The sequence below is a fragment of the Callospermophilus lateralis genome, chromosome Y (genome assembly GCF_048772815.1).
Source record: "Callospermophilus lateralis isolate mCalLat2 chromosome Y, mCalLat2.hap1, whole genome shotgun sequence".
NCBI lineage: Eukaryota > Metazoa > Chordata > Mammalia > Rodentia > Sciuridae > Callospermophilus > Callospermophilus lateralis.
Genome location: NC_135326.1, coordinates 9,053,750 through 9,074,329, shown reverse-complemented (window position 1 = coordinate 9,074,329; position 20,580 = coordinate 9,053,750). Strand labels below are relative to the sequence as shown.

The 20,580-nt window shown below is 48.8% G+C and overlaps 1 protein-coding gene across 2 annotated transcripts in view; it reads left to right on the top strand.

Moving 5' to 3' along the window:
* Sts (steroid sulfatase) overlaps nucleotides 1-20,580 on the top strand; it is a 94,233-nt gene that overhangs the window by 23,687 nt on the left and 49,966 nt on the right. For both annotated transcript variants that reach the window (XM_077107834.1, XM_077107833.1), the window contains exon 3: nucleotides 20,544-20,580. This exon is cut by the window's right edge and continues 104 nt beyond it. In XM_077107834.1, the coding sequence (XP_076963949.1) occupies nucleotides 20,548-20,580 (33 nt within the window). In that variant the 5' untranslated portion in view covers nucleotides 20,544-20,547. The remainder of the gene's footprint in view (nucleotides 1-20,543) is intronic.

The following is a 20,580-nucleotide window of genomic DNA, read 5'->3' as shown; positions in this document are numbered from 1 at the left end:
CTGATATGATTTCCCTGAAGACAAACGTTCACCAGACTTGCCGGAAAATCTGGCTTCTGCGTGGTAACTCTGGACTCTGAAACCTCCGGGCGTCTTGCGGCGTCTGTGACGTGAAAACCCACTTGGGCTGCCTCCACCTTGGTGATGGCGTGAACCACCGCCCGTTGTCACCTCAAGGGGCACAATGGGGTGCTTGTTGGCACAAACATGGACGTAAGTGCCGATCAGTGCCAGGGAGTGGGGAGAACCAAGATCAGCGTGAGCTGTTTGTTGAGTGATGGGGATGAGTCTCCAAGAACCCAAACGGAAACCCTGGTTCCTTGGCCAAACACGTTTCCTTAGCTCAGAGTCTTGGGGTGGGGGGCTCGGGGGAACCCTGGCTCCAGAGTATGCTGCAGCCCCGTCCGACTCACCCCCCGACACCACAGCTTCTCCGGGACACTCATGTCCGTTCGGCCATTGTGTCTCTTTTCCTCCATGGCCCCCAAAGCCTTGCATGTCCCTATCACCCCGGTTCCAAGACTCTAGCTGCCAATCCGCATGTGCTTAGCCCTGAACCAAGGCTTAGGAAAACCACAGAGCAGTGACGGAAACCTTGATGTTAGGTCACGGGAAAGAGGATCGATGAGTTGATAGACAGGTTCACCGCGACCTGGACAGATCCATCAAATAAATCAGTAAATAAGTAGTAAGTAGGCAGGAGAGTGGTGGATGGGCAGACAGACAGACAGACTGAACAGGTGGATGAATTGGTAGGTGGGTGGTAGGTAGGTGGATGGATCCATCAAATAAATGGGTAGGTATGTACTTAGTTTGTTAAGTAGATAAATAGATGATTAGGTGGATAGACAGACAGATGATAGATAGATAGATAGACAGACGATAGATGGTAACAGACGATAGATGAAATAAATGGAAGGTATCAATGGACAGACAGTGGGCTAGGTGGGTAAATGCATGAGTACGTATGTAGATAGGCAAATAGATGCATATAGAGATACATTGAATAAATAGAGACTTAGGTGGGTGAATGGGTGGATGGACAGACATAGAGAAACATAAGATAGAATAGATGGATGGATGGATGGATAGATAGATAGATAGATAGATAGATAGATAGATAAGATGGATGGATGGACGGACGGACAGACAGACGGACAGATGGAGGGATGGATGGATGGATGGAGGGATGGATAGATAGATAAGATGGATGGATGGATGGATGGACACATTGGATGGATGGATGGATAGATAGATAAATAGATAAGATGGATGGATGGATAGATGGATGGATGGATGGATGGATGGACAGATGTACGGATGGGTGGATGGATGGATGGATGGATGGACAGATGGAGGGATGGATAGATAAATAGATAGATAGATAATAGATAGATAAGATGGATGGATGGATGGATGGACAGATGGAGGGATGGATGGATGGACAGATGGATGGATGGATGGATGGACACATTGGATGGATGGATGGATGGATAGATGGATGGATGGATGGAAAGATGGACGGATGGATGGATGGATGGATGGATGGATAGATGGACAGATGGAGGGATGGATAGATAAATAGATAGATAGATAGATAGATAGATAGATAGATAGATAGATAGATAGATGGATGGACGGACAGATGGAGGGATGGATGGATGGACGGATGGATGGATGGATGGATGGATGGATAGATAGATAGATAGTAGATAGATAGAATAGGTAGGTAGGTAGGTTCAAGACAGGGAAGGAGGGAGGGGATGGTTGAGTGGACCAGGATAGAAACAGGTACAATATAAGGATCAATAGATAGCTTAGCTGATTAATAGATAATAGATAGATGACTAGGTGTATAGATGTAAGAAGATGGTAGGGAGGTAGTATACTGATGATAGGTGGATGGTAGATTATAGATGGACATCTAGGTGATTAGGAAGATGTAAGTAGACGGTGGATACGTAGGTAGATGACAGATTATAGATGAAAGTCTAGGTGGCTAGTTAGACGTAGCCGATGGCAGGTAGATGACAGATTATAAATCTAGGTGGTTAGATAGATGTAGTAAATGGTGGGGAGGTAGATGATAGATTCCAGATGGACGTGTAGGTGGTAGATAGATGTAGTAGATGGTAGGATGGCAGATAGGTACGTGACAGATTATAGATGGACGTGTAGGTGGCTAGATAGACGTAGTAGTTGTTGGTAGGTGGGTAAATAGATAGATTCCAGATGGACGTCTAGGTGGCTAGATAGATGTAGTAGTTGTTGGTAGGTGGGTAAGTAGATAGATTCCAGATGGATGTCTAGGTGGTAGATAGATGTAGTAAATGGTGGGGAAGTAGGTAGATGACAGATTATAGATGGACGTCTAGGTGGCTGGATAGACGTAGTAGATGGTAGGATGGCAGATAGGTACGTGACAGATTATAGATGGACGTCTAGGTGGCTAGATAGATGTAGTAGTTGTTGGTAGGTGGGTAAATAGATAGATTCTAGATGGACGTCTAGGTGGCTGGATAGACGTAGTAGATGGTAGGTGGGTAAATAGATAGATTCCAGATGGACGTCTAGGTGGTAGATAGACGTAGTAGATGGTAGGATGGTGGACAGGTACATGATAGATTATAGATGGACATGTAGGTGGCTAAGATAGATGTAGTAGTTGGTAGGTAGGTAAGTAGATAGATTCCAGATGGATGTCTAGGTGGTAGATAGATGTAGTAAATGGTGGGGAGGTAGGTAGATGACAGATTATATAGGGACGTGTAGGTGGCTAGATAGACGTAGTAGATGGTAGGATGGCAGATAGGTACGTGACAGATTATAGATGGACGTGTAGGTGGCTAGATAGACGTAGTAGATGGTAGGTAGGTAAGTAGATAGATTCCAGATGGACGTCTAGGTGGTAGATAGACGTAGTAGATGGTAGGATGGTGGACAGGTACATGATAGATTATAGATGGACATGTAGGTGGCTAGATAGATGTAGTTGTTGGTAGGTGGGTAAGTAGATAGATTCCAGATGGACGTCTAGGTGGTAGTAGTAGATAGATGTAGTAGGTAGGCAGTAGGGACAAGGTACCTAAACAGATTGTTTCTACCCCCCGCCCTGCCCCATGGTGTCCATGCTGAGACGGCACGGAGGGACCCTATTGTGACTGAGTCACCTGAGCCAACAAGGACCCCTTGGAGAATGGTCTCTACCTAGAAGCCCACCCCAGTGCTGCATCCTAGGCTCTTAGTGCTGCCTCTCAGGCACCTGGGCCCCTTGGTTTGGCTCTGGTGACAGAGTGGTCACCCTGGGAATCCTCACTGCCCACAGAGCAGAGCCGGCAGGCTGGTTGCTGATGGCCAAGGATCTGCCTGGGCCCCTCTCGGCTTCCTGTCTGGGCCGGGGAAGGACGGTCCTTTACCGTCCCCCTCCTGAAACGCCTGCCGATCCAGCAGGGAGTTGCAGGTACCTTCTGGACTTTTGCAGGAGGCTGTTCTGAGTGCGAGGGCTGCCGGGGCTCTCTGAGCACAGTCCTGGGGGGCTTCCTGCCCCCGCCATGTCCCTGAGTTTCAGGGACACAGGAATTTCTGTGACGTAATGGAGATCCTGCACCTCCTCGGGGTAAGGACTTGGCAGGGTCCCTGTTGGAAATGACCGCCACGGTCCTGCCCACTGTCTCCCGGGTTAAACCCCTCCTCTGCAGCTGCCAGTGCTCTTGATTAGAATCCATCACTGAGCTGCAGGTGGGGGCGCACGCCTATGATCCCAGCGGCTTGGGAGGCTGAGGCAGGAGGATCGCGAGGTCAAAGCCAGCCTCCGCCAAAGAGAGGCCCTAAGCAACTCAGGGAGACCCTGTCTCTAAATAAAATAGGAAATAGGGCTGGGGACGGGGCTCAGGGGTCGAGGGCTCCTGAGTTCAATCCCCGGGACCAAAAGAAAGAAAGAAAGAGAGACGCCCTCCCTGGACCTGGCATGCACCTCCTTGTTTCAACTGGATGCTTAGGGCCACGTTCTTCTGGTTGCGGTTAAAGGGACCCAGTTGGTTAGTTATTGGTGAAGGGTCCCCCAAATAGGCCAGATGCCGGAGTTGAGACCTGTGGTGTGTTGGCTGCCGTCCTGCTATACTCAGGGCCTTTTCCCACCACAGAAAACCTCTGTGTTCACTCCGTTCTCTGCAACAGGTAGTTGTTCGGCGTGTTGCCGGGTGTCTGCAAAAAGAATAAGGGCGCAGCAAATCTCTCTAAAAGGGACCCGTATTCTTTTTTTCTTCTTTTCGTAATTATCTCACAAGGGCCAGCTGCCGTCACGAGAGAGCTCATCAGATTGAAGTTGTCTGCGTCGGGGTCTCTTCAAGGCAACTTGAAACCCGGGCTCCTTTTCTTTTCCTTCCCATTAGCACAAATTAATCAAGTGTGAGGAGCTTGGGAAGTTGAATTGGAGCGCCATCTCATCAGCAGGAAGACAATGTGACTGAATTCTACTTTGCAGTCTTTCCCCCCTCATTTTAAATAAGTAGAAAATCTGGTGAGTGCACGAATGTGTAAAAAAAAAAAAACAAAAATCTCGAAATAACCGTCAGAAGTCCAGCTGTCCCCAAATGAATCACAAATAAAGAATGTCATCTTGCTTTAGATGCATATGTACACACACCTGGAACACATATGCACATAATTTTTTTTTTTTTTTTTGGTGCTGGGGATTTAACTCAGGGGCACTCGACCCCTGAGCCCCGTCCCCAGCCCTGTTTTGTATTTTATTTAGAGTCAGGGTCTCCCTGAGCTGCTTAGGGCCTCGCTTTTGTAGAGGCTGGCTTTGAACTGGCGATCCTCCTGCCTCAGCCTCCCAAGCCGCTAGATTCACAGGCGTGCACCATCAGTCTCGGCTCCATATGACATTTCAAAAATTTGTGATTATTCACCTTTATATAATGATGGGTTCTAACTCTTGCACTCTAAATGTATACCGTGAAGTTTTTCTGCAGGATAAAATATCCTTCTGAAATCGAGAACTTTAGAGGCTACCTAGTGTTCTGTTGTGTAATTTATTTAAGCATCCCCCAAGTCTTGGAGAAATAAATTTTCTAACATAGGTAAGAATATACTGATAAAAGGCATAAAGCTTCATCGTGTGCCTCTCTATATATAGAATAAATCTCCATACAGAAACACTGAGAAAAAGAATGTGAAAATATTGAGGGACGTGATACCCACTGTCTAAAATGTTCATGAGAACTCTGCCTAAATTTGCATTTTTACTACCATTGAGCAAAGGTCTCTGTCTCATCGTTTGCCAAGTTGAGTTAAAAATACCATTTCCCTGTGCTTTTTAACTTGATTTTTGATCCCTAAAGAAATTAGAAATTTTGCGTCTTATAGTAATTCGTAGTTCTTTTCTGTGCACCGTATGTTTTTGACATTTGAAAATATGAGTTCAAAAATTTTAAAAATATATATGTATGTCCAATGTGCAGATGCATTTATAAACCAAGTATCTCTAGCCCAGGAATTCTCTAGCTTTAGAGAGAAAAGCATTTGTTTTCATATTCGTACATGTTTTATGCATTTTGGGGGTGGCGGGTACTGAGGATTGAACTCAGGGACACTTGACCCCTGAGCCCCGTCCCCAGCCCTATTTTGCATTTTATTTAGAGACAGGGTCTCCCTGAGTTGCTTAGGGCCTCCCTTTGGCTGAGGCTGGCTTTGAACTCGCGATCCTCCTGCCTCAGCCTCTAGAATGGCTGGGATTACAGGCGTGGGCCATGTGCCCGGTTAATTTTATACAATGTTTTTAGTATCGCTATCTGCATTTCAATTATGTGACTTCATAGGGGGGTCAGGCATGGAATGTTCCGCCTGCATTCCTGCCCTAAGAGTTTGCTGTTTTAAATGGATCCCTCATCCACCCATCCCATCCATCCACCCATCCACCCATCCATCTATCCACCCATCCATCCACCCATCCACGCATCCATCCATCCACCCACCCATCCACCCATCCACCCATCTATCCATCCATCCATCCATCCATCCACCCATCCATCCACCCATCCATCCATCCACCCATCCACCCATCCATCCACCCATCCATCTATCCACCCATCCACCCACCCACCCATCCACCCACCCATCCACCCACCCACCCATCCACCCATCCACCCATCCATCCATCCACCCACCCATCCACCCATCCACCCATCCATCCACCCATCCATCCATCCACCCATCCACCCATCCATCCACCCATCCATCCACCCATCCATCCATCCACCCATCCATCCACCCATCCATCCACCCACCCATCCATCCATCCACCCACCCACCCATCCACCCATCCACCCATCCATCCACCCACCCATCCACCCATCCATCCATCCACCCATCCATCCACCCACCCATCCACCCATCCACCCATCCACCCATCCATCCACCCACCCATCCACCCATCCATCCACCCATCCATCCACCCACCCATCCATCCATCCACCCACCAACCCATCCACCCACCCATCCACCCACCCATCCATCCATCCACCCACCCACCCATCCATCCATCCATCCACCCATCCACCCATCCACCCATCCATCCATCCACCCATCCACCCATCCACCCATCCACCCATCCATCCACCCACCCATCCATCCATCCACCCACCCACCCATCCACCCACCCATCCACCCACCCATCCATCCATCCACCCACCCACCCATCCATCCATCCATCCACCCATCCATCCATCCACCCATCCACCCATCCACCCATCCACCCATCCATCCATCCACCCACCCACCCATCCATCCACCCATCCATCCACCCATCCATCCATCCATCCATCCACCCATCCACCCACCCACCCATCCATCCTCCCATCCATCCATCCATCCACCCATCCACCCATCCATCCATCCACCCACCCACCCATCCATCCATCCATCCACCCACCCACCCATCCACCCATCCACCCATCCACCCATCCATCCATCCACCCACCCACCCATCCATCCATCCATCCACCCACCCATCCACCCATCCATCCACCCATCCATCCTCCCATCCATCCACCCATCCACCCATCCATCCATCCATCCACCCACCCACCCATCCATCCATCCACCCATCCACCCATCCATCCATCCACCCACCCATCCATTCACCCATCCATCCACCCACCCATCCATCCACCCATCCATCCACCCATCCACCCACCCATCCATCCACCCATCCATCCATCCATCCATCCACCCATCCACCCACCCACCCATCCATCCTCCCATCCATCCATCCATCCACCCATCCACCCATCCATCCATCCACCCACCCACCCATCCATCCATCCATCCACCCACCCACCCATCCACCCATCCACCCATCCACCCATCCATCCATCCACCCACCCACCCATCCATCCATCCATCCACCCACCCATCCACCCATCCATCCACCCATCCATCCTCCCATCCATCCACCCATCCACCCATCCATCCATCCATCCACCCACCCACCCATCCATCCATCCACCCATCCACCCATCCATCCATCCACCCACCCATCCATCCACCCATCCATCCACCCACCCATCCATCCATCCATCCACCCACCCATCCACCCACCCATCCATCCACCCACCCATCCACCCATCCATCCATCCACCCACCCATCCATCCACCCATCCATCCACCCACCCATCCATCCACCCATCCATCCACCCATCCATCCGTCCATCTATCCATCCACTCATCCATCCATCCATCCACCCATCCATCCATCCACCCATCCACCCATCCATCCACCCATCCACCCACCCATCCACCCATCCATCCATCCACCCATCCATCCGTCCATCTATCCATCCACTCATCCATCCATCCACCCATCCATCCACCCATCCATCCGTCCATCTATCCATCCACTCATCCATCCATCCATCCACCCATCCATCCATCCACCCATCCACCCATCCATCCACCCATCCACCCACCCATCCACCCACCCATCCATCCATCCATCTATCCATCCATCTATATTCCCACCTCAGAATTTCCACCATTCCTTTGACAAATCACACTCTTTTTTGAGTCATTGCAGGGTGGCACCCAGAGCAAACCAACAACCGAGGCACGTTGCCTCTTCCTTTCTGACCCTCTTCCATTCGGCCAGCCCTGCACTGCCTCCCTGCACGAGGTGACCCCAGTAGACCCTCATGGACACCCATTCTCTACGATAGACCTGCCATCTTTGAATGGAAACCCACCTGGGCCAGGCCAGTCCTTCTCCTAGTCAGTTCTTCTGTCTTCTCTTGGTCATCTAAGACGCACAGGAGCCGAAATGAAACAGAAAGGGGTTCAGACAACCCCAAAGAAAGAACTATCCTCCTCCTCCTCCTTTGCCGACGGCTTGGCGTAAAGCCCCTTGCTCTGCCCTCACGCCTTCTCCCGACTCGTGTTGGGTGGTACCCGTTTCTTAAATCCGCCGTCGCTGGGTGGTTTCCATCGATCATGATGATTTTCTGCGACACTTGGCCAGGGCAGGCTCAGGAGGGGTTCTAAAAGGGGCTAATCGGGAAGATGCAAAGCGCTTTTGTGGCTGTTTCCAAACATCTCAATGACCCATAATTAAATCATGTCCCCAAACTGTGGGTTTATGATCATCTTCCTGTCGAGAGCGCTCCGTGAGGAGCTCTCACTCCCCGTCCGCGGGGCAGAGCAAGGGGCTTTACGCCAAGCCGTTGGCAAAGGAGGAGGAGGAGGAGGATGGTTCTTTCTTTGGGGCTGCCTGAACCCCTTTCTGTTTCATTTCGGCTCCTGTGCATCTTAGATGACCATGTTGCTTACGGACGCATGGAATCGTCTGGTTGCAAAGGAATGATTCTGTGACTCTTCTTGCTATGTCCCCCACCTGGGAGGATAAGGATGGGCACAGCTGGGCAGCTCTTATAAGATCCTGTTCATTGCTTTCTACGAGGCTCCGTCTCTGAATCCTCTCTTCTGCAGACACACATTTGAATTTGCAAAAAGTGAAAAAAAAAAAAAAAAAAAAACGAAACTCGAATTTAAAGACACCTCTACTGCTGTTTCCTGCCCCCAGTGAAAAGTGGCTAATTCCAGGTGATGGCACCTGTCAAACATCTTCTGAATCCAGCACAGCTCTTTGAGGCACAGCATCCTGATTAATCTACCCTTGGCATGCCAATCACTAACCCCGTCAAGAGGCACTACAGGAAAACGTGCAACTCACTCCTTTCTGAGTTACCTTTCTTGTCTTAAAAAATATCTTCCTGTTAATGGATACAATACGGAGGACGCTAAAGAATCTAGAAAGAAGCTACCCGAGGGGCCCGCCACCTCTCCCCTGGGTACATACCCAAAGGAAATGAAATCGTCACCTCTCCATGAGGTGCCCCCATGTTCAATGCAGTATTATTCATAAAAGCCAAGATGCAGGAAGAAACAACTTAAGTGCCGGTTGGAAAAAAAAATGGATGAATGGATGAAAAATTGTGACCTATAATAGAATAGTATTCAGCCTTCAAAAAGGCTGCCATTTGTGACAATATTGATGAATCTATAGGACGTGATGCTAAGAGAAATCTCCCTCAATCGTACCTACAAGTTGTACTTGGATAAATAAATACTCCAAAGGGGTGTTGATTGGACAGCGTTTCATTGCAAAGCATTTTGAGACCCAAAGGAGGGAGCATGCCGTCCAGCGCAGGAGCTCCCCCCCCTTCCCCGCCCAGGTCCTGGAGAGTTCAGCATGTGTCCTGCCTGTGCCCAGTTGGGACCCCGATGCACAGAAACCATCCATAGAAATGACAACTCGGGAATCTCCAGGCAGGCCAATGTCCGGCTAAGGGGTCTCTAGTCTCTTATGCCTTGTGTGGTCTCCGTCGAGTGATATGGTAACCTCACTGTGTGCCCCTGGAATGTGTCAACGGGACAAAGGGCATCGCTATTCTGTGGCTTAGTGGGCACTTGTCGCTTTCCTTTGCATCGGGGCTGCCGTGATGCTGTACTTCTGACTCTCTGACTCCCCCCTCCAATTCCTGTAAACTGAATGGATCTGATCCCTAAATGTTTTCTGTTGGGAAACCTGATTGATGGTGTTAGGAGGTGTTGCCTTGCACGGAGCTGAGCTCACGAGGTGCAGCCCCCTGAATGGGACGAGGATCCTCATAAAAGAGACCCAGGGAGCCCCCTGCCCTTCCACCACGGAGGACCCAGCCTACAGAGCTACGAGCACTCGCTGTCTGTTTTCACTACACCTAGATTTGAATTAATGAGTTGAAGCCTAGAATCCCGCGGGTGACTGCAGCGCACTGAATGTGTGTGGCATTTGTCAGTGGGTGTCACCTGCTGTAGGGCGTCTGTCTGTCTCTCCAGCTTTTCTTTGCTCACTCTGGATTCCTTGGCTGATTTTTTCACTTCCCGTGCCAGCCACACATGAATACCCTGGCGGGCAGGGATCCCTGCAGACCTGAGTTCCAGGCTTTTGAACTGAACCGTGGGAATGGTAGTTCATTTCACCATATGGCAGTTCTGTTTTTAATTTATTAAGGGACCGCCCCTCTGGTTTCAAAGGGGCTGGGCATTTGTACGTCCCCAGCAGCAATACTCCAAAACTCTTTCTTTGTGATTTCTTTCTTTCTCTCTGTGGGAGAAGAGCCATTTTGACAGGTGTGATGTAATCTCTTGCTATGCTTTTGATTTGCCTTTCCCTGATGGTTGGTGATGGGGAGTGCTTTTGGAGGGGACAAACCATATTTTAACCAAAACAGTCGAGATGAAGGTCTTCTGTGGTGTTTTGGCCAGTGCATCCTGGAAGACTCCACTATTCCAATTCTGTCTGGACCCAAGCTCTGTTCCTCCCCGTGAGGTCCCCAAGCAATGCCTATTTGCCGAAACGGTCCCCGTAGGTGGAGTAACATTGTGTTATTATTTCTAGCTCTGATCCTCTGATGCCTCTAGCATAGTAGATGAAAGTTGCTCCAGAACTTGTTTCCTGAATGCATCTTGCTATTGTTTCCTAAGGCCAGGTGTAATGTTGGAAGCCATTGTGGATATGCAAGGAAAGACACATCTCTTTGCTCAACAGAAAAGAAACTAAGAGGACAGAAGAAATAAAAGGAGAATGGATAGTTGTAGAGGCTAGGGAAGAGGCTACAAGGGAGGAGGAGATGGTGACCTAGGAAGGAGAATTGACCCTGAAGACAGTGGTGGCCCCGTGGCCCTTAGCTCGTTATCGCTCTTAAGGCAGTCTTCAAGATCCTTATCTTCTCTGTACGCCTCCCCTCCGGATTCCATCCCCTAACCAATGACTTCAAACCTGAGTATCCCTTAGGTCCTATGGGGATGTGACCTTCATAGGGAATTTCTTTTGTCTTTAAACTTGAGTCTGTCATAGGAAAAGGCAAAGAGAAGGGAGCAGTTGCAAGCTCACCTGGTGGTCAATGTCAAAGTTTCAGTACGTCCTTACATGTGTCTTTCTCACAAAATCCTTCTGTAGTTGGCTCTTACCAAATAAGGAGGTCATCAACCTCCCCTTCTCAGCCTTTCCTCCATATCCTATCCCAATGACCCGTCTGTCCACTCTTCTCCAAGGCCAACAGCATTCCAAATGCAGTGGGCTCTTCCCATCTCTGAGGGGAACATGTTAAGATGTTCATGCTCCTGGATGTTGAGGACCACTTTGTGGAAGACACTCCTCTCCATAAAATTCACTGAAAAATAGATAAAGGAAAACACTTGGTAAGTGAGGAGGAGTGGGGAAGGGAGAAGCATTTACATTTGGAGATAGGGTGGGGTTATTGGAGTGAGCATGAGAGGGAATCCTTTCTTTGTCTCTGGCTTTGTGTCAGTCACCATCCACATCTTCACCTTGACAAAGGCACACTCTATTTATGATGCTTACGTAGTTAAGACCAAAATTGCATCAAGAGGATGCAGCATTGGATGCCAGCATTGAGCTCCCTCAGATGTATGACATCTGTGTTTGGAGGAGGAGTGCACACTGTGGTCACTTACTATAATCAGCCCCAGTCCACTGAGCTTGAGAGGCATCATCATGCTCAGAGACTGGAACAGACTTCAGAAAAAAAGAAAATATTTGCAAAGGATTCAGTCCCCCAAAGCACAAGAACACTAAAGGCAGTGGAATTGCTTATGGGCATAACCAATGTTTGTTATTCACATTTACAAATGTGCCTCCTTCTTTGGAGGGTGACATTCCATTGAAAAAAATGCACTTTGCTCTTGGGTTTGCAGAAGGGAGAAAAAGAAATGTGCAGTTCATCATTAGGATAACTACTTGCATTCAAAGGCCACCCACTCATTTCACAAATATAGTTTTAACAATCGGATGCTTTATCAAGACTTCATGACATTGCATATCTTCTAGGGAGTATGATGCTGTGACTAAATATTTGCATACTATAATTACGAACTGTTTTGCCCAGAGTGGGTGAACTGCTAATCATCTTTTGCCTTCCAAGGAGGCCATGAAATATAAACACAGAACTCTGTCTTATAGATTCAACTATTTAGTAGGAAAATTTAAAGACATCAGGAGTTCATTGTTTGGTGATATTTGTGAAAACATTGGAATGCTAACTTTTATGAAGCATTGATATACATTGACCTTTAAAATAATTGTTTCAGGTGTGTTATGGCTTAGATATGAAGCATCCAAAAAAAGCTCAAATGTGAGCTCATACAAGAATGTTCAGAGATGGAATGATCAAGTCATGAGAGCCTTAACCTAATCAGTGGATTAATCCACTTGAATGGATTAACTAGGTGGTCATGTAGGCAAGTGGGGTGTGGCTGGAGGAGGTGGTCACTGGGCTGTGCCTTTGGGGTCTCTATCCTGTCCCTGGTGAGCAGAGCTCTCTCTGCTCCCTGGTGCCCTGTCCTGAGCTGCTCTCCTCCTCCAGGCCCTGCCGCCATTTTGTTCCGCCTCGTCTTTGGCCAGAGCCATGGAGTCGGCCAACCATGGACTGAATCTCTGATACCAGGAGCCCCCAAATAAACTTTTTTCCTCAAGAATTATACTTGTCAGGTCTTTTGGTCACAGCAATGATAAAGCTGACTGAAATAAGATGCCATATGTATACATGTGTATAATCTATGCTTATGTCTAGATCTATGCTCTATTTATCTATCTGTGCCTATCTATACATAAACAAAGGAAGTTGTATAGATTGGCATATGCTGTTCTATATATATGCACACACATGTGGTAACACACACACACATTTATAATTTATATCCATAGTGTGCCAAAAGTGCATGTTTTCACTTACTTAGAATTCAGTGATAAATTGTGTGATGAATAAAAGTTTTCATCTGTTATATTTTATAAACAGGAGCAAAGAAAGCAAAATACCACGTAGAGTTACCAAACCTGTTATGCAGCTTCCTTGAACGTGTCTGTATGTTTGTAAATTTTAATCTTGCAAATAGCCAAGATAAAGAATGCTGTAACAGTGGTCAGGAATCCCCAAGATTGATATTAATAGCAGCTAAGCATCTGGCTTCTCATTTTCTACAATTCCCCTTTATAATTACACAGTTGATACAAATTTTTACAGTGAGTACTATTCATGATGAATATGATGAATCATATATTTGGTGCTCATTATTCACACGACCCAGCCACATGCACAGTACAGTGGAAGACTCCCTCCAGCCAGAGGGTGTCCCAATCTTTTCCAATTTGGGGGGTGCATAGCACCCTCCGTTTTTCGGGGAGCTGGTTCAGAGTCAGGCAGAGCTGGGCTAGGAGTTCCATTTCATCAGTCACTTGCCATTGTAATCCTGAGCATCTGATTTCACCTCTCAGCCTCAGTTCCATCGTCTGGAACATGGGGGTGGTAACCACATCCGCCATATTGGTCATTGGAGGTGTGTCTAGAATGGGTAGCTCTCGGCTGGCGGTCCACTACTCTCTGAAGGCTCTGTGTTACTGATATTGTTGCCCTTGATATTATTGTCATGCTGCCTGTCTGAATCCTTTGCTTCCTACCACCGCTTTTGCTACGGAGGTTGATTTTGGCTGGGTCATTAGGAGGCGACGGAACCATTGATTTGAGAAATCCCCCAACTTCTGCACTGGGCTGAAAGGTATCTGCCCTCATGACAGATTCAGTCGCCTCTGGGCTACCCATCCACCAGAGCCCTGTTAAGGTACCTGTCTCCCAGAGAGGCAGTCTCAAAGTGCATCTCTGGTAACGAGAGCCCGACGAGACAGGCAGAGCTGCACCCTGAAAATCAGGGAGCACGTTTATGTCAGCAGCTGAACACAAGGGATGTCACATACTCCTTTGTCCCTGCTTTTCACGCTGTCTGTTGGATTTCTCACTGTGTGCTGATACTCACTGAGTTCGCCCCCGTCCTTCCTTGTTAGAAAGTAATGGAGTCCGTTCCAGTTAGACTCCAAAAAAGCCATCAGATGATAGAATCGCAAACATCCCCGGGCTGTAGACTTGGAAGGGGCCCTTTTGTGGTTGGATGGCAGAAACCAGGATGGAGTGACGTGTGCAAATGTGGCCGGCTACCTGAACAGCAGGCACTGGGTCTGGACCCTTGGGTCTCTGAGCCTCCACTTTGTCCCGAGGCTGTGTGAGGTGGACCAACCGAGAGGAGGCAGAAAAGCAAGGTGCAGTCCACAGGAGAGTCGTCTTCTTGCAGAATCGAGTTACGTGTCACTGAGCATATTTTAAAATACAAAGAGCCAGGTATCCGCTCGGGCTGAATAGCCTGTTAGAAGGGGTTTACGGAAGCAGAGACACCCGAACGCTTACCTTACAAAAATCACAAGTGATTTGATGAGGCATTGAAGTCGGTAGCGATGCCGGCTACAGATGGGTTTTGGCCCGTTTTGCAGGAGGCTGCCTTTCTTTATTGATCACACCTTGCAAGCCAAAATCCATGCATTCACAGGGCTCAGGCTGAACGAGAGTCTTGCATTTTCTTTTGCAAAAATGTGTGGCTTCTCGCGGACATTCTCCCCCCATCAGCCTCGTTCCCCGATGAGAAAGCCGATGGGGAACATTTTCCCGCCAAGGTGAAGTTTCCCGTTATATAAGCGCAACGTTCATTTTTCTCTTAATGAACAAATTGAATATAATTGCATCTCTAGTTATGAAAATGTTCTTTTGTCTCCCTTCTTCATAATAATCGTGTCTTAGGAATAGCTAATTTCTCCAAAAAAAAAAAAATAATAATTTTTTCCCTTGGCTCTGATGCCAAATTAAGGGTGTTCAGAAAAAAATAATTTGATTTTTAAAGGGAAAAATCATGCAGGTTTTCTGTGAATGTGCTCTTCCTATGTTGGAATGGTATACTTCCATTTAATTTTTATGTACTTTTGCATCAACTGACTCTGTTCGTTTGAAACATCTTTATAAACACTTTTTTCTAAGGCTTGCTTGTAAGGAAAAATCAATTTAAAAAAGGAAAAGGTCACCTGGTGACTTTAGGTGGTACTGATTTATATGCCGCGAGATTCTAAGTGGCTCTTAACAAACTTAAATTCCCACACCTTCTTCACGTGGGCTGGATGATAACTCACATCCTAGCCCTAATCATAGCCACCCCAGGCACGGTTTGGAAGTCTCGTTAGTGCTCTGCTGTGCCACGGAGCTGAGCAAGACCGTTCTGGGGTTCAGAGATGAGTACAGACATTAACATCATTAATAGGCTTTTATCCTTTTGGGGTTCAATTTCAGTTAAAAAAAATCTGCTCAGGAGCAAGGTCAGGGGCTCCCTCTGTCTATCCCATGCATTTGGCTGTACCTTAAGTCTTCTGATTGAACCTGTGCCTCTCCTGCCTGCCTCCCGTGGTACCAAGCTCCTGGTGGGATCATACCAACAAGGGTCGGTGTCACCTTGTTTTTTAGATTTTATTTGGAAACAGGTTTTCATTACGTTGCGTAGGGCCTTGCTGAGTTGTAGAGGGTGGCCTCCAACTTGTGATCCTCCTGCCTCCACCTCCCGAGCCACTGGGATTACAGGTGGGCGTCACTGTGCCCGGCTTCCTAGGCTTGTGGCTCCAAGGCTAGCAAGCACAGGAGCATGCATTGAACATCTCTGCAGATAGGACAGTTTCTCAGGCCACGGCTCATGGGAGTGGGTGTTTGTGATGTAATGAATTCTTAGGATTTTATGTCGCCCCCATGTCTATTTTGAATACAGGCTCAAATGTCTTGTGCCAGGAGCCTTGGGTGACTTTTCCCGCCATTTCTGTTTCCGTATTGTGCTCAAATAGCTCACGACTTTCGGCGCATCTCCCTCCCGGTAAACTCACCTCACCCAACCAGCTCAGCTCCTCAGTTATCCTGCCGACTTCTCCAAAGAACTCTGGGGCATTGACCCCAGAGCTTAAACCCACATTTCATTACCTCATATAAAATGCCAGCTGCCTCTGTGTGAGTATGCACGTGTGTGTGCACGTGTGTGTGCATGCATGCGTGTGTGTGTGCACGTGTGTGTGTGCATGCTCATACACTCCTTGTGTTACACAAGACTGAGGACTACCTTCCTGACCAATGGCTTTTATTTCCTGATCCTGACTTTGCCCAGAATCTGTACATAAAAATCTTGGCCCTTGTTCCTCCAGGGGCGCCATATTGAATTTACACCTGCCATCGGAAAGACCAGCCCCAGCCTGCAGGGAGCCAGATTTCCCCCCCCCCCCCCAGGAGAACAAGGAGAAACACCAAAAGCAAGGTCACAAACACCAAATTCCCTCTTCTGGTTCTTTTTAGATCCATCATGCAGTAGTAGAAGTCCTAGCCAAAGCAATTCGACAAGAAAAAGAAGAACATGGGCATGTCCATTGGAAAGCAGGAAGTTAACCCATTCTTGTTTGTAAGAGAGAGCTTCTTTATATAGGAAGCCCTCCAGAAGACTATTGGACTAACAGTTCAGTCAAGTGGCAGGATACAAAACCAGCGCACAAATCCAGTGCTGGAGGAATGACCCGCAATTGAGCTGGGGGCTCTCAGAACTGTTCTCTACCTGCAAATCCCTGATTGGACGATCAGAACCTTAGGACTGCCCCCCCCCATCTTCTTCCCGGGATGGTCGCCATATGCATTTATGGAATGGAAGTGGATCTGGTGGATCTGCTGGTGAATTGCTTTGGGTGGCAGAAAATAGATTAGGTCAGCCAGCAAGTGACCTCTGTCTACCACTTGATCATCCTGGCAACCTTTTATTTCCGTTATCTGAACCGAGTCCCCTGTAGGCAAGATGGCATCTCAGGATGATGGGGAGGAGAGGGATGCAGAAGGGAGTAAACCCGCTAGCTAGTGACCCCAGGTGAATCCAGACCCAACTTTCAATTCTGGGCTCATTTTACTAACTCCCGAAAAAACAGAAGCTGTCAAATTAAAGAGAGAGAGGAAAGAGCAAATAGCTAAGAAGAACAAACTGAGTGTTTCTTTTTATTTTTGCAACTAGTGCAAAAACCATTCTTGCTTCCTTTCTCAGCCCACTGTTAGCAGACAGGAGTGCAACCGGGCTTTGGATCCTACAACTTTCCCGAATCTGTTTTCTGGAGAAGTCTTGAGGGTTTTCTGTATATGAGACCACACCACCTGTAAACGGGGGGAGTTGGATTCCTTCGTTTGACTCTTTTTCTTGAATCGCTCTGGCTACGACTTCCAATAATGCATTGTGTATCTCCAGATAATTACAAGAGAGGGTTTTGAATCTACTCATAAGAAAGAAATGATCGACGTTCGGGGGATTGAATATGCTCAGGGTCTTGGGGTTGACGATCACCGAATACATACGTGCATCAGAAGAGCGTGTTGTATCTCATAAGTATTCACAAGCAGGAGGTGCCAATCAAAAACATAAAATAAGTCGTCATGAAAAAACTCACAAAACTGCATGCATGACTTATTTCCTTGCCTGCTTATCTTTCGAGGAAGGGAATCGAGGGAAATTGAGTTTGTATTTTTTTATGGAAGTGGAAGATACTTTAAAGGGAGAGGGGACCAAAGGGTCCTAAGAAGAAGGAGAGAATTTGTAAAGCCTGGCTCCGCGTTACCCATGGGTGGCAGTAGGGATTCTTGGATTTGGGTTCGGACAGAGCCATGGTGGAGCGAGACGCTGGACTGTTCCTGTGGTGCCCAGCTGAGGGAGATGGGGCCCCCTGGATGTACCAGGTAAAGAATGGATTCCCTGGTACCCGAGGTCTGTCATGGAGAAGTCTTTGGACAGCTGGTTCAGGTACAGGATGACGTCCTCTGTTATAACCTCATGCTTGCCATGGTGCGGACGTTAGGAGAGGTGTCTTGTTACTGGGGACTTAACCCAGGGGCACTTTGACACTGAGCTACGTCCTTTTCATGTTGCTATCTTGAGACAGGGTCTCACTAAGTGGCTGAGGCTGGTCTCCATCTTGGTGAGCCTCCTGCCTCAGCCTCCTGAGTTGCTGGCGTTAAATCACACCCAGCCGGCTGCTCAGACAGAGGCTTGCTCTGTTTGTATGGATGTGGCTGATTCTACTTGGGATTCTTTTTTTTTTTCCTTCTCACGGATATGAGGATGAAGTGTAGGTTGACCCGAGGCAGCACAAGTTAAATAACGGATTGCAATGGAAAATGGTCTCTCAAGGGTGACTCTAGGGGTGGGATGATGGTGTCTTCCATGGGAGGAAGGGGTCACGATTCTGTTGGGACTTTCAACTCCAAGCTCAGTACTCATAGCCCCCCCAGATCAGGCAGCAAAAGATTTTACATTCAAGGTGGATGTTTCAGTCGGCTTTTTCATTAATGTGACCAAAAGACCTCGCAAGGACAATGTAGAGGAGGAGAAGTTCATCTGGGGGCTCCTGGTTTCAGAGGGTCAGTCCCTGGTGGCCGACTCCATGGCTCTGGCCCAAGGGGAAGCAGAACAAGATGGCGGCAGGGCCTGGAGGAGGAGAGCAGCTCAGGACAGGGCACCAGGGAGCAGAGAGAGCTCTGTCACCAGGGACAGGACAGAGACCCCCAAGGCACAGCCCAGGGACCCCCTCCTCCAGCCACCCCCCACCTGCTGCAGTCACCACCCAGTGAGTCTATTCAAGTGGATTAATCCACTATTAGTCTACACCCAGTGAGTCCATCCAAGTGGATTAATCCACTTTTTAGTTTACAGCTCCCATAATCTGATCATTTCACCTCTGAATGGTCTCACACATGAGCTTTTTCATCTCTAAACCATAACAGTGTCACACGGGATGATAATTCTCACCTGGGGGACCCATGATCCTGGCCCCGCACCCTCACCCGTCTAAGCATCCTGCAGCGTATAATAGAACTTGCTCCCTCCTACACTGGCTCATCCAGCCCCAGACGCCCATCCTGCAGAGGAGAAGCAACCCTGCCTGTCCCCTCCCACAGCCTGCAGGACGGTAGCTCATTGTCTCGCCGTCCACTTGGCATTGTGTGTGCTTTTTTTTTTGCTGAGTCTCAGGAAAACAATCGAGTCGATCTTCATTGACTCACGGGAGACCTGCCAAGGGAATTTGCTGGCGGCCTCCCTCTGGAGGGTCATGAAGACTCCACGGGAAGGCAGAGCAAACGTGGTTGGGGGGAAAAGAATCCCCTTAAATAATGCAAAGCCGGATGGACCGTGGCCGTAGGGTCTGTCTGACAGGCAGCCATGGCCTCTGGCCTCTGCAGGACCAAAGGACCTGCTTTAGCACCTTGGACAAGGTCAGGCCCCCTGAGTGGCCAAGGGAACTGGAGTGTTGACGGGGGTGGAGGACTGAGGAGGCCAAAGGGTATCCCATCCTAGATGGCCCTGCTCAGCAGGTCTGTCCCGTCACCCACGCACCTTGCCGTGGCTCTGCTGGGTCCCCCCTTGCAGCCCCATCCGTCCTGAACATGGGGTTGGCGACACCTGTCTGTGGGCCCCAGAGAAGGGGTGCACGTGCGCCTGGGCCCCTAGTGCTTCCCGAAACCCTGGCAGTCCTTTATTCCTGCAAGGAATCCAACGCCCAGGGGACATGTCCGGGGCTGACAGACTCCGGGGGACGGAGAGACGTTCGCTCTGCACAGCTGCCGAGCCACGCACTCGGAGCTCTGAAAGATGTCCGTGGGTCCGCCTCTTCTAAAAAAGTGGCCTACACCGGAATTTGCAGTTCGTTTTGGAAAAGGAGCGACCATGGCAGATTTGTCCCGGACTCAGTGAGCAAGCTCCGAACTCGTCCGACAGAGAGACGATGGCGGGTGGTCGGAGGCTCCGTGGGTGTTGGGTTGGCGAGGTCTGCGGGCCTCGGGGATAGTTTTTCTGAACGCAATGTCCAGTTCGGGTCCAGGTCAGGAAGGAAAGGTCTGGGCCGGCCGCTTGGAAGGAGCGGCGTGTTTTGCAAATAAACACACGAGAAAGACAATGAAGTTCTTTCTTCTTCTTTTTTGGGAGGTGCTGGGGGTTGAACCCAGGGCCTTGGGCATGCGAGAGGCCAGCACCCTACCAACTGAGCTGCTGTGTCCCCAGCCCAAGAGTGAAGTTGTTGGCCCACCCCATCTCCACCAGCGTCCTTCAATTCTCTTTTGCAGGAAGATGAGGGCCCTTTTCCTCCTGCTGGCATTTCTG